The sequence below is a fragment of the Chionomys nivalis genome, chromosome 22 (genome assembly GCF_950005125.1).
Source record: "Chionomys nivalis chromosome 22, mChiNiv1.1, whole genome shotgun sequence".
Lineage (NCBI taxonomy): Eukaryota > Metazoa > Chordata > Mammalia > Rodentia > Cricetidae > Chionomys > Chionomys nivalis.
Genome location: NC_080107.1, coordinates 12,874,714 through 12,899,267, shown reverse-complemented (window position 1 = coordinate 12,899,267; position 24,554 = coordinate 12,874,714). Strand labels below are relative to the sequence as shown.

The 24,554-nt window shown below is 45.6% G+C and overlaps 1 protein-coding gene across 1 annotated transcript in view; it reads left to right on the top strand.

The window, feature by feature from the left end:
• The window catches only part of Myo3b (myosin IIIB), a 283,171-nt gene that overhangs the window by 22,867 nt on the left and 235,750 nt on the right, over positions 1-24,554 (top strand). The window contains exon 6 of the mRNA XM_057755693.1: positions 7,361-7,506. Coding sequence (XP_057611676.1) covers positions 7,361-7,506 — 146 coding nt within the window. The remainder of the gene's footprint in view (positions 1-7,360; positions 7,507-24,554) is intronic.

The following is a 24,554-nucleotide window of genomic DNA, read 5'->3' as shown; positions in this document are numbered from 1 at the left end:
ACTTGGGTGATACTGGGAGCCATGGAATTTTGCATCCACATTGACTTTGAACCAATGATGTGACTTCGGTTAAGTCAGCTAACTACCTATAGGAGACCCCAGTTTCCTTTTCTGATGAGTCCCAGGATCCTCCTGTGTCCATCTGCATGGAGGAAGCTGCTGGATCAGGGAATGTCCTTGGTCTCCAGGCCGATTGGGTCCCAAAGGTCTTAAGGACACAGGTACAATTTAATGTGCTGGTTCATCTTTCACAAAGGAGCATGCGGGTGCCAACCCTGATTCTGGGAAGGGGATTTACCAGATAAGGAATGAATGGTTGCATGCTCCCCAGGGCCTCAGAGAATGTAGGTGCAAATGTCAGTTGTATGTTAGCTTCAAACCTAGAATGAGCCCCCCTCTACCCACCCCCCATTAGCTGTGATGGGAACTTGACATTATATAAGTCTGCGGTGTGTATTTTAAATTTGAACCTGAGTTGATTTCTCTAAAGGCTTTGAATGAATATTACAAGTTCGCGGGGGGGGGGGGGGAACTTGTTGATAACACATTTAAATTCAAGACTGTCCCGAAGTTCAAAAACCAGTCTGAGTTATTTCTAGCAATTTCTCGATGCGTAAAGTATAAATTCGTCCCAGTCTTGAGCTCTGTGAAAGAACAGCAAGGACATCTACTCTTGCTCATCTGGTCATCCATCCAAACCAAAAGCACTCCTAAAATCTCTAGCACATCCTCCCTCTGAGCTATAGTTCATTCTAGGGAGGAGGGGACTCTATTCATTTGCTCACAACCTCAGCAAGCAATCGGGTAAGACGTTTGTGTCGTAAACTGGTAAGCCATGTTTACCCCTGGAATATGCACTGCCTGCAATTTCTGATTTCATAGGTGGTGTTCTACTTTAACAGTCTTTCTGATCCATAACCTTTACCAGTTGTGCTGCATGGATTGTGTAAGCAAATGAAGGCTCCTATTTACCTTCCTGCCTCTCAGCCCATCTTATTTGCCAGTCTGTTGCCCGCACTTTGGGGCTCAAGGTCAGTCGGGAAGCAATAGCTTTAGGTAGGTCTATTTGCCTTGCCTCTTATTTAGCTGAATTTAGCTCTTGAGATAACAGCATTTTGCCTGTGCACTTGAATGAAAATTTAGTCTCGACCTCTGTTATAATTTTGGACTGCTTGATTGATTCTAGCAAGGTGAGAAATCAGACTACAGAAAGCAAACCTAATTAAATCTCTAATGACATTCAGAAATATTAGTAGGAAATAATAGGAGAAGACCTATTGCATTTTAACATTTGCAGGCTTTGAGGAGAGTAGACCACTGGGTAATACCACCTGCTTGAAGGCGATATTGAAGAGAGTTTAGCCCAGCAGCTCTTGATATTATTGATAAAGGTTTAAGCTAAATATCTTACTAGAGAAATCTAGGTTCCTGGACTCTGGAGCTCCCGCGTGGACTGTTTCTTGCCTTTGGACATTCAGGGTGGCCAGGTGTTCTCTGCAGATAGAAGGACCTTGTGATTAAAAGAGCTGTTCCCTTGGGCTCTGAGAAGAAGTTTCCAAGCCTTTCTAGAAGAGCCTCTTGCCCACCTCTTGGGAACCCCATCAATGAGCCCCACTGTCTGTCTGGGCTGAAATGAAGCTGCAGCAAGGGGCATTGCACAGGGTGGCCCCAAGGAAGTGAGAGAGCTCCTCCAGCCCTGCACCCACGGTAGAAATGATGCAGATGGGAGTTTGTGCATCCTTCTTTGATTAATCTCCTGGGAATCTGGTTTTATAATCAAGACTTCACCTCCAGTTCTTCCCTGATGAGGAATCCTGAAGGTAGCTATTCCAGAAGAAGGAAACACAGACAAATGCTTTAATCTTTGTGCATGCAGGACAAAGGTCAAATGAAGAACTTGCTGTTTTTATTATAAAAATAATTCACGATTCCTGTAGTCATCTTACAAAATGCAAGAGATGTCAAAGGAGTAAATAAATAAGTTACCCAACAGCAACAGCCCACTTACCTGCTGAGAAGCTTTCAGTGCCAAAGAAAAGGTGGGATAATCAGTATTTTCCTCGACAGTACTTCAGGGGAGGTGCTTGAGAAATGGACCGCCCCATTTGTGTTAAAAGAAGGGCAGAGAGAGATTTAATATGTTGTCGAGTTTACTCATCGATGGGTGTTAAAACCAAGATGAAACCAGGCAGTGGTAGCACATGCCTTTAATCCCTGCACTCGGGAGGCAGAGGCAGGCATATCTCTTTGAGTTCAAAGCCAGGCTGGTCCACAGAACGAGTTCTAGAACTGGCTCCATAGCTCCGGAGAAACCCTGTCTCAAAAAACCAAACCAAGACAAACCAAACCAAACAAAAACCCAAAACAAACAAACAGACAAAAGCAAAGCAAACAAACAAACAAGAACAACCAAGATGAGGATGCTGGCCTGCGTTTTCCTCTCTTAGCCAGAGTCCAGAGCCTCCATGACCAGAGAGTGCTCCTCCACCCCAAAGCTGGCAACAGAGGAAGTCATCAGCTTGCCTTTAATAGACTCAGATCATCCTGAGAAGGACAAGGAGATAGTGAGGCCCAGTGACCGTGGCATCAAGTCAAGGAAGCCCTGCCCCCAAGCCTCAGAAGTTCCTAAAGGCAGAGGGAGAACACTCATCCATCACAGGGTGGGAAGGGGTGATCAGGAGGCCTTCAGGAGTCTGCACCCTGACCCTGATTCCCATGAAGTGGGCTAAAAAGAGCTGTCTCCATGGTCTGGACTGCTCGCTCGCCTGTGTTCTGTGACCTACGCCATTGTAAAGATCCCTACTTGTCCCCAGTCTCTCCTTGTAAAAAAAGTTTTGGAGGCCAAAATGGTTACAACTGCCATTTGGAAACCTCAAGGCCACCTCTGTGTAGGATAGCTGTTGGTACTGGGCACTAAGGCTGCCAGTGCATAGATACTGCTGATAATCCTGGCATTAGCGTTTCCCTTCTGCCCAAAATGAGCAATAGTGAGTCTAAGCACCGCCAGTAGAGCCCTAAGTTTGCATTTCGAGGGAAGAACCTGGACATGCTCCATTAACCAGCCTCCAAACAGTTGCACTGTGGCTGAAGTTCATCTTCCTTAACGGAGGTGTTAGCACCTCTACTAACCTTAATTCCTCCTACAAAATATCAGTGGTAAATTCCCTTCAAGGTTCTAGCCATCAAGTAAGTGGCTGCCCCAGAATGACCTGCACTGCACTCCAGCTAATTTGCATGGGGGTGTGGACCCCCTCCTTTTCAAATACTACTCTAAGGTTGCTTACTTAGAAACTGTGAAGTCAAAAATGTTAGAGCTGGAAGGGATGGCAGAAACGACTCTTCTCCCAATCCTAGCATTCTATAAATCAAGAGAGGTCCTGGATTATGAGTTCAAGACCTGCCTGGACTGCATAGTGAGACTTGTGTGCGTACGCACACCCCCCCCCCCAAAAAAAGAAAGAAACAAAGATAGAAGAGAAAAAGGGGAAAAGAAACAAGGGCTGAGCCCTGGAGATGGCTTAGTGGTTAAGAGCACTTGCTGTTCTTACAGGGGACCTGGGTTTAGTTCCCAGCACTGCACTGGGCTGCTCACAACGCCCTTGACTCCTGTCCCAGGGTATCCGATGCTTTCTTCCGTCCTCAATGTAATCACATACACAAACCCGTGCACAGACACACACATGTAAATAAAAAATAATAGCAATAATAAGCCAAGGACTGGAGACACAGCTCAGGACAAGAATAGAGCTTGCCTGAGTCCTTGGCTCCATCTCCATACTGAAGAAGAAAAGCTGAGCGAGATCTTGAAGACTTAAGTGACGGTTTACATCCAATTAGGATAAACACAGACTCCCTTTGAACTAGCAAAAGGATTTCTTCAGTGTTGTGTACGAAACCGTCATTCTTCAGGTCACCTAGGGTCAAACGTGTCACTGTTCATTGATGTGTCCCTCCTCATCTCTGCATTAAATGGAACTCCAAGTCCCTCAGTTTCCCCTTGAACTCTTCCACACATGCCTATTGCTCCCTTCCTGCGCCCCTCTGTCGTTCATATTCCTCACACAGACACCTTCATCACTGTGGGGCAGAGAGGTGATAATGGAGGGGGAGATGACGGGCTTTGTGGGGTTCTGAACCCTTGTCCACTTCATCTCAACATGTCAGTCTTCACATTTCTAGTATAACTTCCAGAAGTTGGTCAACTCAGTTCAGCACAGTGCTTTGCCCGCCATGGCTGCTCTCTCGTCAGTGTCCTAACAAAAATTCAGCTCGGGAAGTCCTGCTCCTGAAGGTCTCCCGAGGCAAGGGTGTCAGAGACCAGGCAGTCACAGCTTGATTAACTCAGCTTTATCTGAGACACAGAGGATGCTGAGAACCCCAGTGCATTTTCTCCTGTCCATAAAGACACTCTCGCGTTAGATTTATAGGACATCCATTTACAAGATGCTCTGACCTTCAGGTGGAAAGCATCCTTACAACTTTTTTTTTTTTAAAGTACTTCAGGTTTCCAAAAGCCTAAATAAGTAAGTAAGTAAGTAAGTAAGTAAATAAATAAATATTCTTTTATGAATTAAAAATTCCATCACAGGTCTGCCTCAAATTTACTCTTGTAGAGTAAGCAGCTACAAAAGGAGATAACAACACCCACCTCACCCCAGGGTTGCCTGTGAAGACTAAGCTGCTAAGCTGCGCTGTTTGACTTTCCTTCTTCAGAGCCTAGCACGTTGTCTGCCTCATGGCTACAAAATAATGGTTTGTGGATGATTTTATCCGTGTGATTTTCTCTAAACGTCCGTGGAAGAGTTGCTTTGGGTAGAATGAGCTGAGTTCTGGAGAAGAATTTGCCTGAGAGGTGTTTTTCTGCTTATGAAGACAGTGTCTGTCTGCGAAGACAAGTTGAAATCGGTTTTGAATATTTTATGGCAACCCTGGGGAATTGACAGCATGCCTCCAGTTCCACACTTGGGCGTCTTTGGTATTGCCTTTTGTGTTCTGGTTGAGATGGCAGGAATGTCTTCCTGGAAGCTGTAGACTATTGGTGCAAGCGGCTTCCCGTCATCTTTCTCAGCTGTCTTTCCCTAGTATTCTGAGATTTTCAAGCCCATCACAGTATCATGAATAAACTGGCCAGCTGTCGGCTGATTGATAGGTCTAAAATGATGTTTGTCCTGCACTTTCAAAATGTCATTCCAGAGAGGTGCCCAGGACCCTTTTTCGGGGCCCCTTGTAAATGCTGCAGGCTCTTACTTGATTGGGGTAGGAGAGTGGGGTTTTTAGGGGCATCGGAATAGCCTCTGGCTCTAGATGCAGAGGAATCTGAACTTTGAAAATCGTGTGTTGAACACATGACAGGACAGTCTGCAAGAAGACATTCTGTTCCAACGGAGGGGTGGCAGCCAGACGCGTGGTGGAGGTCCATGAGAACGCTCTCCAGTTCGGAGACCAGGAAAGAGAGAATGGATGCTCCTCCTGCCTGTGTGTCTGTGTGAGATTCCCTGGAACTGGAGTTACAGACAGTTCTGAGCTACCATATTGGTGCCGGGACTTGAACCCGGGTCCTTTGGAAGAGCAGTCAGCGCTCTTAGGCACTGAGTCATCTCTCTAGCTCCACAACATACATTTTTTTAAAACTGTGCTTTACTTTGTGATAAACAGCCAAGGTGGGGCAATCTCTAGAGAACAAACTTCGTTCCCTCACAGTTGTAAGGTCTGAGACTGTGAAGATGAAGGAGATGAAGAGTCTGTGAGAGAACCTTCCGTTCTCATGTCTCATATTGTCACGGATCTGTTCAAGAGGTCAAGCCTCATGACTGAACATCTCCCCAAAAGCCGCATTTCCTAACTGTTTCACTGGGGATTATATTTCTGACATGTTAATTGGGGTGGGGTAGCGCATACAGACCGAAGGACTTTTCTTATGATTATCCAGGCCAGATGTCCAGTAGGGGGTCTTGGGGGGTCTTAGGGTTTAAAACCATTATCTCCTTTTGGATACTTCCCTGACATCTGAGGTTTGAAAACTTCAACTCTGAGACCTGGACCTGGTTTTCCTCCATCCTTTCCACCTCAGTAAAACCCGTTCTCTGGTCAAACTCTGCAGAGTTATCCACGAGCCATTTTTCTTCAAAGCTCTCTTACAATTCCAGTTGGTTCAACCTTAAGAATTACATTCAGAATCTGGTTATTTCTCACACCCTTATGGCTGGAGCCTACAAAAGCTCTGTAACTGGCAGTGTGTTGTTTTCTTGATTCTGCCCTCAGCATGCAGCCAGGGGATCTACTAGAGCATAGGCCAGAGCGCTCCCTTGTCTGCCCACACGTAGCTGTTGTCTCCTGAGTAAAAGCCAAAGACAACACGATGGCCCTAGGGGAGCAGCCTGGCCAGACTGTGCTCACCAATGGGGTCCTTGGCCACCACACCTCAGCCTCCTGCCTGCTCTGGGAGGCAAAATCAAGGTCAAGTGGAGTACTGGGTCCCTCACCCCATCCACATGGTCCTTTCTTCAGCTCTCGAGTGATAAGGCATGAGTCTGTGTAGGAGCCTTTTTCCTGTCAGACCTGGAACATTGTGATAGAAACCGAATCGTCTAAGGGTTTGTGTTCTCCAACCCAAGCAGTCATTTCTGATCCTGCTGCTGTACTACCCAGTTAGAACAGGAAATGCAATGGCAACCGCTAACAGCTGTTGAGGTTTGAGGAGGGTACAGATGTTGTTGATAGAAGGAAAACTACAGAGTAGGGGTCTTCCAACTCACCCCCCCCCCCAGTGTGTTTCACCTAGGATTCAGCAGCAGCCCTTCTTAAGAGCACCTGTTCTTTGTTGAATTTACCCACAGGTGGGGAGGGGCAATTTGCATATCAAGTCTTTTTTTTTTTTTTAAAGGAAAAAAGCCAGGCTGTTAGGGGATGGAGTGGTCCCTTCCCCATACACTCCCTTGTGCTGCTATTGGTACCGGGATGTGAGGTTCAGTACACAGTTTTTTTAGTTGAACTAACACTTAAAAAAAAAAAAAGTTAACAAATCCACCTGCATCCGAACACTCATGACTGTCACATGAGAACGGAAGGAAGGAACACGCAGAAGTATGTCTTGTGAATTTGAGACCAGCCTCAGCCACATAGTGAGACCCTGGTTCAAGATGAAAGGAAAAAGAAAAAAGTCAGTAACCATATCAGATGATGAATCAGTTATGCATAAACAGGGTCTAGAATACAAACACTGCTACTATTCAGTATTAACACAGTCAATGGTGCAGAAAATGGTGTAAAAAAGGCGGAGTCCAAAGTTGTTTTTGTTGTAGTTTTAACGCATCTGGGGTGACAGCGGGCTGATGTGCTGTGTCTTGCTTTTGTCTGATAGGTCATTGCTTGTGAACAGCAGTATGACTCGTCCTATGACGCTCGTTGTGACGTCTGGTCTTTGGGCATCACAGCCATTGAGCTGGGAGATGGAGACCCTCCCCTCTTTGAAATGCATCCTGTGAAAATGCTCTTTAAGATTCCAAGGTAGGACACCAGATGGCGCTCTTGACTCATCAGTGCCTCGTGAACCCGGTCGGAGGGAGGCTAGTTGGTATGCAATTTCTCTCCTGATTTGAGAAAGCCTGATTGTGAGATATGTTTCCTTTTCAAAAAGAAGAGAAAGAACAACAGACTCGGGAGGACACAAGGAGGGGATGTTTCGGCAAGATCACACCCTGAGAAACGGTGCGAGCCTGGAACAGTTGTCAACTTCCAGTGCGACAAATTTCCCGAGATGTTCATTTTGTGCTTTGCACGAAAGGAACACAGATGCAGTTTAGCACTATATAGTTGGTCTAAACACTGCTGTTTTCTTTTCAAGTGAACTTTCTCTGGTATTAGGGAAATTCAGTGGCATACCCAGCACATATTATTGAATCTGCTCAGCTGAGCAGTGACTACTGTCTGAAAAACATCATATTATCCTTGCACCTTATTCTTCACCCCTAAGTTCCTGCTTAGTGGGACAGTCCTCTCAGAGGAGTCTTTGGGGTGGTTTAGATGCAAGTGTGTTTTCTACTCTCTGTTCTCTCGGGGTCTGTACAAGAAGTGTGGTTCTTTCACGGAACTGAGCCGAACTGAGCTATGTTAGGAAGGTCAAAGGATGGGAAACCCAGCCCAGCCTGGGTGCAGACTGATAGATAATCTTTCAAAGGAAGACTCTGGGCATTGGATGGAGTCACAATTCATGTGTTGACCTGTCCTCACCCACACAAAGGCACTGCTATCTGCAGCCTTTACACATTTCTGGAGACTTCCATTTGCATTTCTGATTAGGTCTATTTATATGCAGATGGGGCTCTCGAGCGTTCATCATCATAATATTATCGCCTTAGACCTAATCCAGTTGTGAACAAACCAACAACCAATCCTCCCACAGATCCTCACTCAAGTCAGGATGGTCTTCTGGCCTTTCCCAAAACACAAAGCCAAGTGGTGGTGACCGGTGGAGCGGATGAAGCTCCTGGCTTTTGAATTAATAGTCTGGTGAGCGTTCAAGGGGATGCGAGGATTGCAGGAGCCAGTGGCAGCCCAGGGAGCAGTAGCAGGTCAGAAAATGAGAAATGAGGTCAGCGAGGATTTCTCTGTGCGTTTTGGTATGTTATAAGGGCTTGCTCACTGGAACAACACAGTTTCCCGAAGAACGTGCTTAGTGAGATATATGCATTTTCAATAAGAGAACATCTACATGGGTGTATTTATTCTTTTCTGTCTAAAAAGTATGCATTTGTGTACATATCCACTGTTCAAAAATCACCCAAGCTGATAAATTCAAGTCCAGCTCAGAAGGTGTGTGGATGTGTGTGTCAGCATGAATTCAAGTCAGCTCAGAAGGTATGTGAATGTGTGTGTCAGCATGCGCACGAGTGCACACACATTTGATTCAATAGACTCTTAGATTTTAGCTAATTTCCGTGCCCACAGCCTCTGCTCTCTGATTGCCCCTATCCCAGCACCCCATTCCCCTCTTGCATCTGGGGAGAAGGCTTCAGATCTAGAGCGAGATGACCAAATGCCCTCTTTCTATCTTGATGCAGAACGGCTCAGAGAACAAGGGCAGCTGAAGAAGTTGGTCTTTACCCCAGCATAGGCTGAGGCTGTTTCCCTGAAACTTCCTGCCTCTCTGCTTCCTTCTTCCTGTTCAGATGATGAATCAGATATTGTCAGATAGTTCGGCAGATTCTCCGTGCAGTTATCTGGACTCAACCTTTGCCGTTGTTGCAACTCCCATGGTCTGGTTTGACATTCTTGGGCAGGAAGAAAAGGACACAGTACAGCCTACTTGCTCAAACTGTACAGTTGTTTTCTTCCTAAACCCTGGGAGAACTCTATGGATTTATATTCACCCAGTGATTTCTTTAAGAATTATCTGAATTGCACAGTTCTCTTCGAAGGGTTATGGGTTGGTTCAAGCTGTGTGAACCTGTACACTTATTCGAGTGCTAAAATGTATCATTTCCTTAGAAGAGCTCTTTGATGGAGGATGGGGAAATTACATTTATTTATTTATTTATTGGGAGGGCATGGGAGAGAGTGTGTGTGAAGAGGTCAAAGAAAAACTTTCATCAGTCAGATCCCAAGGGCTTGTTGTCAGCCTTGGCAGCAAGCATCTCTGTGTCACCTCACTTAACTCCCATTTACATATTTTAAAAATCCCGTTGAATTGTTGACTTTTTTTTTCATGGGAGGAGGTCCCCGCACCCTGCCCTTCCCTCCCTTCCCTGCAAATAACATTACTGACAAAAATTCTTGATTCTATTTGGCTTCATTCCCCCCCCCCCCATTTGAATGTATTTTCGGTGTACTGGAACTTTCTTTAACTAAGCAGTTATCCATGCCACGATAGCCTGGGCTCTAGAAAACTCATGGCTTCTTTCCTTGGATTCCCCTACTGGCCTCTTCCGTGCAGTTACTTTATTCCTGGAATTACACTGGCGGTGGGGGAAGAGAAGCAAAGCTTGGCTGAGTCACGGAAGAAGTGGCTTTCAGAAGTCACAAAGGAATTGTGAGTTGGTGACCGCCTGGTTACCTAGGAGGTGAAAGCCTCAGATGTCAGTCCAGGCAGTAATTACACAGGTCCTGGGCACTGTGGGAACCATGCAGCAGGCCCTGTGTGGATGTGTTTGGTCTGGTTCCATGCGCCTTCCATCTGTCTTCTCCTCTCTCTTGACCTTTGCGGTACAAGATGACAAACAGCAATCGTGACCTGTCTTTGAAATAGCGTGACTCACAGTTCTCCCTACGAGGCAAACACACGGAAATTATCTGCTGATCGGCCCAGCATCCACTATTTGCTGAATCTGTCAGCATGTGTCATCTTGTCTAACGCCTTTGCTCCAAAAAAAAAAGTCACCCCCTGACTGCTGGCGCTGTCTGCTGCTCTTTTTCTTTTCTGGAGTTAGAGGAGAGGAAGAGAATGAAACCATTTCTCTGAGCATCTGTAGATTCCAGTCTTACATGTCTCTTCCTTGAAGATGCTATTAAATTTCCAAAGGTTTGGAAGGTTTATATAGATGTATGTATACATATCTACATGTTTATGATATGAATATAGTTACATACATGAAACATATATATTTCACTTTAGAGGGGAATCTGTTTCACAGTCATAATTTCATGAATCAGTAGGGTTAAGGGAAATGTACAGTTACGTTGGTCTCGTGGTAACCACACATCTTTCTTTAGCTCAGAGTCTCTAGTTAATGGTCCCCTTTGTCCACTGCAAGTGGGTTCAGGAAGGCAATGGAGACCTGTGTGGACTACTGTGTGGGCGTACTGAACAAGCATGGAGAACCACACTGTACATTTATTTTCTGGGGGCCCAACGGAGGGTGACTTTGCTCAGTGTCTCGAGATGCACATCATGTTTCCACTTTAGTCTCCGTAGAAAGAAGGAAAAAGAAAAGAAAACAAAACCCCCAAGACTCCTAGAAGAAACTGGCTTGATCATTTCGATCTCCAGAGCTGGTGATTGCCTTTCCCGAAGAGAGCTCTGCCTGCAGTGCCCAGGAGAGGAGAACATGTGATAGCCTCTGCTTCGTACGTCCATCACTAAATCCAGGTGTTCCAGAATTGCTGTTCCCAACCGGCTGCGTGTCCCAGGGTTGCCACACTAGATTACCAGAAATTCGATGGGTCTGAACAATCGAGACTTATACTGTCTTGGTCCTTCAGGCCACAAGTCCAAGGAGCACAAGGCAGAGCTGTGCTCCCTCCAGAGCCTCCTGGGAAGCTGCTTCTGGTAGCTTTTGGAGGACCCGAGCCTTCTATCTTCTCCTCCATATCCCTCTGCACTGTGTCTTCCTCTCCATCTCTTCCAGAGGCACGGGATCCCAATGCAGGATGAACACATCTCTAGGGCAACAGTCGAGCCGCCATTGCCATAGCTGCGAAGACCCTGCTTCTAATTGAGGTCATAGTCTCAAGTCACAATTCAGCCCAACGCATTAACCAGCTTTCCTGGTCACCGTATTCCCCGTGAAACTAATTTGAAGGCAAAAGCCCCAAACATTTAGCTAATGGGCGAGAAGAAGGAAATAGGAGAAACAATGATGAAGAATTTGAGCAGCTGAGACCTTCCAAATGCTGCTAATAACTATGTGGCGGGCCTGGCATTCTGTGTGTTCACCCGCTTGCATGTGAGCCGCACAGTGACCCTGGGAGGTGGATGATGTCACCAGTCCTTTTCTGGGTCAGGTGACTGAAAGCCCGCAGAGGTTCTGCAGCTGGTCCCTTTTCTGCACATAGGGAGGAAAAAAGGATGTGAATCTGAGGAGCCTGACTCTAAAGCCCATGTATTTTGCTAGCACACTGAAATGTTAAACCCTCCCCGGTTTTACCCAAGCGGCAATGGCTCCAGAGTGCACAGAGACAGATAGGGCAGAGGTTCAGCCTTTAAGAAGCTTAAGTGTAGCTTCCCGTCCCTATTCCAGATTTTAAGCTGATGTTAGCAACCTAAAAGTCAGAAGTTGTTAGCACCGGTGATTATGCCAGTCAAGGAATTGAGGACTAGACAGAGTGTCATCACAGGGGTGTCTGGTGACACACAGGACATCTCTAAGCACTCATCATTTTCTGACCCCCAACCCAGAAACCCGTCTGCTTGTCAAGCTCCCCTTCAAACTGCCTCTTACTTCCTAATTTAGAGCATGGAAGAGCTTGAACCGAAGATCTCTGGGACGTGTTATGTAAGAACAGGGAGATGCTTCAGAACAGCAGTCTTTGCACCAGAAGTTTCTGCTCATGGCACACTCATAGCAAACTGGTATCTGCCAGGCCAGCGCTATTTCTGGGATAGCCAGCATCTTCCCTCCTGCTGCCTTTTGTTTTCTAGTTTTTCCTATTATTTCTTCAGCCGGAAAGCTTACTCTGGGTGCTGGGGGAAATCAAAGCCTGTTTCTGGCATCCTGAGCTAGAAGGCATTTTTCTTATGAAAACAGTATTTTTAAGCATCTATTCAGGAAGAAGCCATATAATAACCAGCATTTTCTACTTCGGGCATGTTATTAGATTTTTGTGGCTAAATAAAGTTTTACAGCCTAGGCTGAGGACTTAGTCTCCGCTAGAACATTATGCTTATGTGGGAAAATATTCTCTTAAGTTCTATGCTCCCATTACAAAAATGCTCTAGAGCCCAGCCCACTGAGAATTTAGAAATGTTCACGTCTTCTGTCTTATGACACCTTCAACTTTATTCTTGAAAAGTCAGTTGGATGAGGTACAAAAATGAAAAGATTTGGTTTGGCTTTGAGGAATGCCTTTTCTTCTGTTCCCAACTTTTACCGTTCACTGGTAAAAGTGAAGCATGCAGAGTCCTGGGTAGAAGGGGAAAAAGGGAAGGGAAAACAGACATAGAGAATCCAGGGTCTGGGTCCTCTCGGATGGCTTGAACACTGTTGCTGGTGGGGTTCAGGTGGGCAACTCACCCTTGGAATCAGTTGTGAGACTGCCTGAAGGTTTTCCTCAGAGATTCGGGGTCTGTAACTGGCTCTTGTCCCAAAAGAGAGTCCTAGGGCTGGCTTTTTATTTTGCTAAAAGACTTTACAAAGTCCTTTAGATCCTGATTTTCTAAATGCACAAATCAGATCATTCTAACATGGGACACAGTGGTCCTCATTCACTGCACAGCTGTGAGAGGATGCAGAGGCAGTGGTCCTCTCTGCACAGCTGTGAGAGGATGCAGAGGCAGTGGTCTTCTCCTCTCCTGATGCACAGCTGTGAGAGGATGCAGAGGCAGTGGTCCTCATTCACTGCACAGCTGTGAGAGGATGCAGACACAGTGGTCCTCTCCTGCTGCACAGCTCTGAGGGGATGCAGAGCCAGTGGTCCTCATTCACTGCACAGCTGTGAGAGGATGCAGAGGCAGTGGGGATCCCTGAGTCACCAATAATTGCCTTACTATTACAGAATTGCCACAGGACATTTTCCCTTAAGGTCACAAAATACAAGGGAAAGAAATTAAAACTAAACTCTTATTCTTGAAATGTAATGAGCAGGGGTAGTGGGTGTTTAATGGCACAGCAAGGATGGGTTTGCCCCAGGGAGTTTTGGTTTCTCTTCAGCAGCCCGAGTTACTTCATTATTGGCCTTTTAAGCAATGAACCTTCACAATCCAAACTTCACTCATAAAGCAAGAAGTATCAGGAGAACTACCGTCGTTTAGCATTTATAAACTACCTACTGGCAGAAAGTTTTGATATACTCCCATAGAAAACAATTATCCTTTATGAGTCTTTCTTTCGGATGACATTTCACACCCCAGTTTTAGTTAGCATCCTTCAGGATGCCCTGGGTGCATGCCCCTAGTCTGCCTTTGGAATATCCCCTGTGCCCAAGACTTAACACTCCATTTCCTTGGGAACCCAGTGGCTGGATGCCCCTGGCAGGCATGCCCCAGAAGACTTCCACTCTATGAAACCGTTTCCAAATTCTATTCTAATTTGAACTGAGCAGCTGGGGCCATTAGTTCCTGTGGAGGTACAGCTTGCTGCCCCTCTGAGTCCTGGCAGACAGGGAGAATTCGGTTTTGCAACATTTCTTTTGGGGATCAGGTGGCAAAGCCTGAGCAGGTCTTCAGGGACTCCCAGTCCCCATCCAGGCTGAGCAAGACGCTTACCCTGGGAAAAAGGAGAGGCCGGAGCTGCAGAGCGTTGACGTACAGTGTTATCTGTGCTTTCTCCCTCATTACCCCTGCTTCCATTATGTTGGCACCATCCACTTAGGCTAAATCTGACTTAGCTCCGAAATGATGGAGGGATGGGCAAAGAGGATCAGCAAGGAAACAGAGCTCAAAATAGCACCAAAGAGTCCAAGAACACTGGCTTCTTCTCAACTCTAGAGAAAGCAGGGGCTCATGGGAAGGAATAGTTACAAATGCCTTCATGGATTGGCAGAATGGCGGAATAGGCAAGGGAACGGGTGTGAAGTGGTAAGAATGACTCATGGTAGATGCTCTTTCAGTTTCTGCTGGGTGTTACTAAAGCAAAGGTCTCCGGGAATAGTCACCCTGAAAGGAATTTTCTTTCCCTGGGTGTTACTAAAGCAAAGGTCTCCAGGGAATAGTCACCCTGAAAGGAATTTTCTTTCCCTGGTAGCTGAGGAATTGAAAGCTCCCCTTCATGGAGGGCCACCCATGAGATCAATCATTTGAAAGTTCAGCTAATTGATTGATGATTACATTGGGAATTAAGAGAAGATGAAGACAGATACTTAATAAATTTTTACTTCTTACATAACACTTCTGTATCAAGGAATTTCACCATTAATATCTGTCATCACCTTCTTTTGGAGTTAGCAGACACACTGTGGGAGATATGCCAACCACTGTCCCTGTGCCCACACTTGGGCACTGTGGCAGGAGCTACCTGCAGCAGGAAGCAGGCATGCTCTGCGACCCAACTTTCACTGTGTCTACCCTGGATGGAGATGCTGTCATCTTTAGAAGGGACTTGCTTGTCAAGTGTATGGTGGCCTTCTGCTTAACTGATGAGTTATATGTTCTGCCTTGGCAGCCTTTCCTGCCCCTTGGAAGGTTCAACTTTTTTCCAGGATTCTAGATTTTTTTTTTTTTGCATCCTCAGGTAAGGGGACAGTATCAGAAGTCCCAGATCCAAGACCAAGGACTCAAAAATTGAGTCATTTTGTACCCATTTTCTCTCCCAGAGGGAATTGCTTTTCTCTAGCTTAGCCTGAAAGGTCAAAAGCATTGGTAAGAGGAAGCAGAAACCCAGGCCAGGGTAAGAGGGCAGAATGGGGAGCTAGGGTGTTCCTGATGGGTTCAGATTTCTTGGCTGGGAGGAAGGATAGCCAGGCACGGAACACATGGATAAAGCCTCTGCCCACTGCCAGGGGCCATAAAAGAGCACAAGAGAGTAGGACCAGGGCTAGAGGGATGGTGAAAGGGAAATGTGCTTCAGGGCTTCTAAGCAAGGAGGAAGGCAGAGGCTGCCTTCAAACTACCATATGGTAAGGGATGTTCACACTCGGATATAATCCTGAAAAGAAAACCAGTGCTCACTAAGACTAGCATGGAGTATAAATCCTTACCTAAAACTACTGTTAGACCACTGTTGGTACTCTATATAGCTAGGGTCAGCCCTGCAAACGCTTGTGCCTGCCTGTACAATGCCCACCCTACATGGCGCATTGAGAAATGAGAGTGGAGAAGGTTGAGTGGCGTGAGCTGGCATTATACAAGTAGAAAAAGAGTTCTAGCAAATTGTCCATGTTGATGGTTATGGACTCAACTGGCTACACACCCCCAAACCAGATAGGTCGAAGCTCTAAGCTCCTATACTTTAGAATGTGGACGGATTTGGAAATAAGCTCTTTATAGAAGTAATCAAGCTGAGATGAGGTGATTAGGCTGGGCTCTCATTCAGTGTAACTTGTGTCCTTATGCAAAGGGGTTCATTTGGATATGATCAGAGACACAGGCAGAAGGAAGAGGGTCACTCTGAAAGCCAAGGAAGACAGGGTCACCAGAAGCCAGAGGAAGCATGGGAAGGCATTTTTTTCTTGAAGGCTTCGGCAGGCGAATGCCTTTGAGGACGCTTGGAGAACTTTGGGCCTCTGGCCTCCTCCAGATCAGTGAGACACGTTTCTGTTGTTCTAAGCCATTGTAATGTTTTTACTGCTTAGTTGCAGCAACTGTAGAGAATGTAACTTGTGCCCTGAAAAGACTCAGAACCTCTGCTATGGAAGCCGAGGAGAAGCTAGGCATCAGGGAGGAGCAGATTATTCTCATGCTTTTTGACTCCTGGTACCAATCCTAAGGCTAGGAAAAGAGAATGTTGGGGAACTCGCTGTTCTCCTCAGCTTGGTGTTGAGCTTGCCTTGGTGGCCCATGTGATCTGGCAGAGGGCTCCCCTTCTAGTGTCTTTGCTTTGCTGACAGTGCATGGGCCTGGGTCTTCTTGGCTCTACCTTTTGTCTCCTTCCTTCCAAAGTTTGCAGATTAGCACTTCGGTGTCTATTAAAAAAGAAAAGAAAAATACCCAACTGGAACTAAATACATCTCTCAGCAGAGAAATAGTTCGTTGGCTTGATAATCCTATGTTCTCTAACTGAAAAGGATTTTTTTTTTTTAAAAAAATCAATGTACTGGCAAAAAATTGCAAGTAAGGAAAGAGTGACCCCTGGGGAATAGAGTTTGCCAAATGAGTTTGGCAAAATGCGAGCATTTCCTAATTAAAACTCTATAGTTCTCCAAGAGTGTGTGTGTGAATGGTGACCTACTTACAAACGGACTGTAAACTGGTGCCAGGACTAATTTATTCAATCATTTGACAGGCATTTGTTGAGCATGTCCTATGGTCATGATACTACTGTATCAGGCACACAGTGAACCACACTAAATCCTTGCTCTCTGGAGCTTAAATTCTAGAGGAAGATGCTGAGAAACAATAAAACAAATAGATAAGTATATTATGATATGCTAAGTGTTGATAAATGCCTCTTGTGGCTCAGATATGAATGTCCCCCCAAAGGCTCACATGTTGAAGGGCTAGATTTCACTGATGGAGGGTCTGGAAAGAGAAGAGGTTACATCAGACAAAAGGGCTCTGATTTCACCAATGGTCTTTTAGTTGGGGCCTGGTTGGAGGAAGCAGGTGCCTTGGAGCATGCCTTTGAAGGAGATCTTGTCTTCTTTACTCTGCCTCATGCTTCTGGTGTGAGGATCTGCCTCAACACCGGCCTGCAAGCAATGGCACAAGGAAGTCACGGACTATGACACCTCTGGTCATGTGAGCCAAAACAATTCTTTCCTTGGATAAGTTTTTTTCCCCTCGGGGGGTTTTTATGGTGGCGAAAAGTCTGACTAAAAGCATGCCTGTCTGCAAGAAAGAAAGTAGGCTAGGGAGCCAGGGAGTGACTGATGGGGTAGAGTTTGTTATAGTCTAATTTAAGGTAGTATAAGCTGAGGGACAGCTTCTCTCACAAGGCAAAGAGGAAAGTCTCGATGGAGGAAAAGGAGAAGACAGAGAAAGGAAGCACAAGACCCTGAGGGACAAACACAGTGGCATAGTTTATGATAGCAAAGAGGCCATGGCAGGGCATGCCGAGGAGCACGGTGGGAGAAGATGACAAACAGAGAGCCGGGGACAAGGTGTAGCAGAATGGCCTTCTGCGTCACTGCGGTGATTTGGATTGTTACTGGGAATGAACTGAAAAGCCATTGTGCTTTGGAACAGAAAACTGACACAGGTCACTTCTGTGGAAACCGATCTAGATGTGGGCAACAGGAAGTTAGGAAAGGAGAAAGTGACGCAGAGATGTGACAAGACACTCTTCATGATGGGGTCAGGTGAAGCACAGCCTGAGGCTGGGGCAGAGACTAGAGTTGAATCATAGCTGTAATTCGAAGGTGGGGCTGGTGATTCCATTGCTTATACTTGAGCAGCCAGACAACAGGAACTACCAATGAGGTGGTTGTGGTAGAGATGAGAGGTGGTAAGATGCCCCAGGCATCCATCTCGGGCATGGAGATTTGTTAGCTACACAGAGACGTTGAGTAGGCAGCTGACAACAGTCTAGAGTTATATGGAGACATCTAGACTGGAGACCCCAATCTGGGAGAATGTAGATGACACTTAGAACAATAGCTGCTGGACTCCTGGGGATTGCTTTCAGGGCTAGAGATGAGACTGGAGGGAGAACCAGGAATGGAGTTGGAGAAGGAGTGACCACTGGGGTAAGGCAAGAACTAAAAGGTATGCTATTCTAAAAGCCAAGAAAGCAAGAAGTCGGGAGAGCCCAGCACTTCTGAATCAAGTAAGAAGACAGATTGAGTCTGTGGATTTGATAAAGGTTATTGTTGGAGATTATCTCCTAGAGCCAATAAACACCTCTGATTCCCTAGTGCTCTGAAACCAGCTTTTCTGGCTCATTGGCTTCCTCCAGCTTGTGATTATAAGATCAGTGCTCTACATGGTGATGCGTCCTGCTCATCCTTGTCTGTCAGGGGTGAGGATTGAGGGGTGGGGATCGGATGGACGACCCTGGTACAGTAACAGGAGGTCTTAGGGTTCTGTGTTGACATTATAAATAGTTATCTGGAGGGGACTTCAGGCATCTAGAATCATGACATGTCTCGTCCATAAGTCATAAGTTGACAGAAAGCCACTAAAAGCTATGTTCAGCCCTATGTCATTCCTCACAGGTACTTTGTGGTGACAATGGTGTCTAATAGTGGACAGTGGAGGAAGGACTAGCTGGGATTAAGGATGTGTTGCCATGAAGGACTCTCTTAAGGCTTTTACCACAGGATATATTTATATGGGGTTGTGTTAAAAAATTTAAAAAGTGCAAAAGCGCACACATTTTTGCTCTGCCTTTAGAGTTCATCTGTTCAGTATCCACAAGTGAGCCAGTGCTAGTCTGGTGAACGCTGGTAGTGAAGAGACTTAGAGCAACAGAAGTCCGCTCCTCTGTCAACCTTGGAACCCATAGTGAGCTTAGGTATGACACACAGCTGCCCTGATGCCCTGCCTTGACACTGCCAGGGCGAGTCACTGCAAAGGCCGCCCCTTGCTGTCCCTTTAGCTACTGCAGGGTAGTAGGAGAGTGATCTAGGCCAGGACTTAGAGCTCCCACGTGAGAGAAGGAATCACGACCCCAGGAAAGGGGACCATTGACCAGGAAGCCACACCTCCCAGGTAGCCATTGTGTCAAACTTAGACCTTTGGTAAGTTTCTTAGTTATGTCTCCTTTGCTGTACTAGGTACTACAGCTGAGGAGCCTTGTGGAAGAGTTTATCAGGGGCTTGCTTCTGGTGTCAGAGGGTTAGGGTTCATGGCCGTCACATTGAGGAGCATGGTAGCAGACAAGCAGGCATGGTGATGTAGCAATATCTGAGAGTTTACATCCTGAGGCAACAGCTTTGAGGCAGAGAAACATGGGGAGGGAGGGAGCTACCAGGAATGGTTAGGCTTTTGACACCTCAAAGCCCACCCCCAGTGACATACCTCCTCCAACAAGGCACACCTCCTAATCCCTCCCAAACAGTTCCCTCAACTGGGGGCCAGGCACTCGCATATATGGGCCTATGAGAGCCATTCTCGTTCAAACCACCACAGCAAGTTTTGTTGCTTTGCTCTTATCCACCAGCCTTCCCTTAGCTGAGTTTGTATGGTAAATGTGAGAGAAGAGATAGAAAAGAATTTTACGTGGAGTATTATTTCAACTAAGTCTTAGCCCTAGGAAAGCAATGCTATACAGCTTCCCAGACAGGGAGACCAAAAAGCTGCTACACACCGGCCAGGCATTGCCTTCTGTGGTTGCTTTGTCAACAATCCAGGAGTAAGAGTGGGTTCCTTCCACCTTCCTCCTGGTATTGCTTCAACAATTGTAAACAGGCTTAGGGAATGGGCGGGACTCAGGCAACATAATGGTGGCGAATATGTTTGAGCTCTAACGCCTCTAATTGGAAAGTGGCATAATCTTAAAATAAATGTTATTACTTTGTTTCTCAACGATGCACACATTTCCTCTGGACAAAATGGAATCATATAGGTAGACCATAAATCTCTTGAATAGGGCCCTCTGGTGCCTACGGATACAGATAAATCACGCTGAGCGGACAGTGAACCATGAAATGATTCTGTTAGCATGTCATCTGTCTAGAATATATTTTCAGATCTCCAGCAGAAGGGTCCGAACCATGGAGGTGCGTAGCCTGACAGAGTTTGTGCCTACATAGGCCTTTCTACCTTCCTCCACCACTGCCTGTGTCTAAGGGTGGCACCCTGCTTGGGGAGAAAACACAGCTGATGAGGGGCGTCAGCCAGGGTAACAGGTGACAGAGACAGAATGTCCTTAACTCTACTACCCTAGAACATCATACACCATTTCTACTTGTTTAGTTTTCTGAAGGAACTTAACAGTTTCTAGTAGTCATAGTGAGCGTTAAAATCACAATTGTTTTGCTCGTGCCCAATGAGAGTTGTAAGCTTTCCCATCTGTCTTCAAGTCACTTTGAATACACTCTTAGAATGTGCGATGGCTTTCTGTGTCTGGAAACCTTGCAGGCCCTAGCTGACTGGACTAGCAGATGTATTTCCTGCATTTATCTCTTGGCACAAGTTTTTATGATGTCACTAAGTGAAGGCAGAAGAGAAACTTCCTTTTGGGCTTGCACAACAGTTCATGGGCTATTCTAACGGCTTTCGGAGATTGGCTTCTGAGCCGATCAAGTCTGCTCCTCTTGAATCTACGCTAAAAGTCAGATGTGTCTAGCATAGTGGCAAACTATGTAATCCCAGTACTGGGGGACAGAAAGCAGGAGGATAAAGAATTTTAGGCCAAACTGAGCTACCTAGTGAGCTCCAGACCAACCTGGGCTGCCGTGTGAGACCCTGACTCAACAAACAAACAACATCAAACAAACACAACACAAAGAACAACAAAAAAGGCGGAAATCCTACTGATGTGCTGAATCAGCAGAGCCTCTGGGAGCAGGACCCAGTGTTCTGTGATGTAAAAAGCCCTGTGGGCATCTTCTTCCCTCATGATTGACGGCTGTGCAGTGTAGCCCCTCATCAGCCCCAACTGGATCATCAGCATTCCCCACAACTTTCTTTCCCTCAAGAGGCAACCTTTCTGAGCATCCATTCTCCAATAGTCTTGGTCTCCTTAAGGAGACCTGCGAAGACATACCTGCTTACCTTAGAGGTAAACACGGAACTAATGAAGAAGGCATGCTGTCAGCGAGCAGGTGGCTCCCCTGCTCTTCTGGGTTGGCTTCGGAAGTGTGTTTCTGCACTAACCAACTGTCTTTTGCTTTGCAGAGGATACATAGAAAAGGTTTTCATGTTCAATGATAGTGTTTCTGCTGTGGTAGTGCAGGAAAAAATAGACCAGAGGTAAACCCCCCACCCCCGAGTGGCTCTGCATATAGCTACAGTGCAAGCCGTTCTAGCGAATGTGGGGCTTTAAATACTTCCCATCCTTTAATGGTAGAAGTTTGTGAACTTGACTAAATCCAAGCCACTGTCCTCTGCAGTGACCGAGTGCCTTGCCTCTCTGCAGCTCTGTACTTTTCCATGCTGCCAGTGTATTTCTCGGAAGGGCTCATTCCTAGAGCACTCGTGAATTTTGTTCTACGAAGTGATACTCATGCTAGAGAAGTCAAATCATATAGCGTACGAATGTGGATTTCCCGACTATCTGTACTGCCACCCAGAGGGGCTTAGAGCCACATCAGGAATGGGTTGCCTGGAAACCAACATGGGGTCAAATCACAAGGGAATTATTTCCAACATGGCCCATTGAAGTGGCATAAATCGGTTAGAGAACTTTCTTGTTATTTATTGGCCACTTCTTCACAAGACCCAAACTGTATTAAGTCGGTTGTCATGGCACCCTAAAGAACTATTCAGCAACATCTGTATGTTTACTAACGATCCAAGAGCTTCCAAACTCCATTTTTGGCAAAACAAAGAAACATTAAAATATAATATGCCAAACCCTGGGGCTTAACAGTCCTGCCATCTTAATTATACGGTTAGCTGTTATAATTAGATTGTAAATTTGTGGTCAGGTACATCTGACCAATTATTGGAAGCACAAGAATAAATCATTAAATCATTATTAGAGCCTGGAACGAGGGCCGTCATTGAGGCAGGTGGGACACTTAGTATTCGGTCCTTCACCATGAGACAGGAAGCCTGTCCAGGACAGCCAGTTACCTTCCTTTACACAGAATTCTTTGATCTCTATTCCCATCGGGAGCTGCAATTTTCTACATAAACGTTACCAGCAGCAAAAGAATCAGGACCCTAAGGGGTGGAGGGGCTGTTTTCATTTTGTGACTTATTTCCGTATTTTGATTATTATTCTCACTTCTGATTTCAGTATATTTCAGTATATTCCAAGGTGAGATTATTCAATGAGATCCCTCTCCCAGGGCTGTTGTATGGATTATATGGTGAATGGGACCCAAACGCAAAATGCTATTATTCAGATCCAATTGGTCAGGCAGGCGAATCAGCCCAGGCACGGGGCCCACCAGCACTGTTTTACTTTAGTGGAAAATGACAAGGTCAGTGCTGGGAGCCTTGCCATCAACTTGCTGCAGCATCAGGACCTCAGGACACCTCCCCCATCCCCTCAACAAGCGAGCTCCTGGGGTACAGCTGCACCTCCAAGCCGGGTTTGAGGGACCGATGCCGACTCTGTTCTAGAGACCCTGACTGTTAATCGAATCACCACGGCCCTGTTCTCAGAGTGTGTTTTGATGTAAGAAGGCTTCCCCAAGAAGCCAGAATGTCAGGCTGTCTGTCACTGACCACAGCTGACTTGTGGCAGTCTCATAGGCAATATGAAAACTCACTAGATTGAAATACATCAATTTCTGCTTTCTCCTGATTTTTGCATGCTGTAAAATGGCTGGCAGTGGCTCCACAGAGATCACACCGGGTGCTGCTTTTGCAAAGGAAAGGAGGTCAGAGGGAAATCTGCCCTTTCAGAAAGGTTTCCTACAAGGAATCTATTCTAGGAAACCATTACTTTTCGGCTGACCATTTAATGGTAGTGGTTTGGGGGACTAACAATTTCTTCTTCCCTCCATGGTACATCCAATCACAAGAGCAATTTATAAAATAAAAAAATAAAAAAAAGTAAATATTGCTTCCAATGTATTCTTCAGAAAATAAAAGCTGCGGGTTACCCTGGGCAACAGTTAGCTGTAGTTATCAGTTGTTTTCTATGCAGAATACTTATGCAAACATTTCTCAGTTTGCTACCTACCCCCCAGCATTCTAGGTGAAATGTATTCTAGAAAGAAATTTTCTGATATGTCATGATACAAACTATTAGCGTTTCCAAATTATGTTTGTGTGTCTAGAATAGGTTAAAATAGAGGCACTTTCGATGCCCATTTATCTCTGTAATTACCCCAAGTCCCCGGGAGACCACGGATGGTTTATTAGCTAGATTTAGAAAGACTAGCCGCAGTATTAAGCTTTTTTTTCCCCCTACATAGTGGGGTTTCAGTACACAGAGCATTACAGTTATTTGGAGACAATCTGTAGTCTTGGAGACAATATGGCAGATGTGACATCAGCTGCAATTATGTGTAATTTTACCCGCAGTTTATCACCAAGGTAACCAGAGTAGGTTTCCCTGCTCGCAATTTTAAGAATGTCATCGTCCTAAAAGCAGCCTGGATGAGAGAACAGATTATGTTCAGAATCCCTCTTCTCTCTATTCCGTTTCCCTTACACAACAGCCCTTTGGAATTCAGATAGCACGGGTCTATTTTTGGCAACAGCTTTGGGTTTTTGAAGCTATTAAGAATGATTTCAAATACCCTCCACATGAAAAAGTGTTCGTCAGTGTTTAAACCGTGTGATGCTCCTTCTTGGTAGAATATCTCCTTCCTTTGGACAACAGTCATGGGGCAGAACCCTAGCAAGGGAAGGGAGATGGGGAGAAAAGCCATTTGGTCCTTCATAAGCCACACTGCCTGGCTCACCTCTCAAACTAACTTCCCTAAGGCTAGGAGTCAGTCTTGTTATTTTGTTTTGTTTATTTGTTTGTTTTTGAAGTGCTGGGTACAACTGCTGTACCAACTTAGTCAGTCATCATCGACTTCCATACCCAGCAGGTTTGGGGTGGGAGCTTTATTAATTCACGGGGACAGTTCTGTACTCTGGTCTTAACTTTTTGCTGTGTTGCAAATGCTTCCTCTTAGTCTGTATCCTGTCTTCTAATGTGGTCATGCAAAAGCACTTAAGGATTGTACAGTCAAGTTCCCCAGTGTTTTTATCTTTGATTTTGCTTTTCCTATTGTAGAAGTCATTGTCTATGTCAAAGTCAACATTTTTCTGCAAGCATTAAAGCTTTCATTTTTTTTATTGAAGGCCTAGTTAATTTAGAAAAAATTGTATGTGATACAAGAAAGAAATCGAAGTTTTTTAAATATGCGAAGCCATTTGTAATATTATTTGTTGACCTCTGTAAACCAGAAGCTACTGATCTATTATGCCATGTCTTCTATATGATCTGGGTCTTGTCTATAAATAAATCTATTTC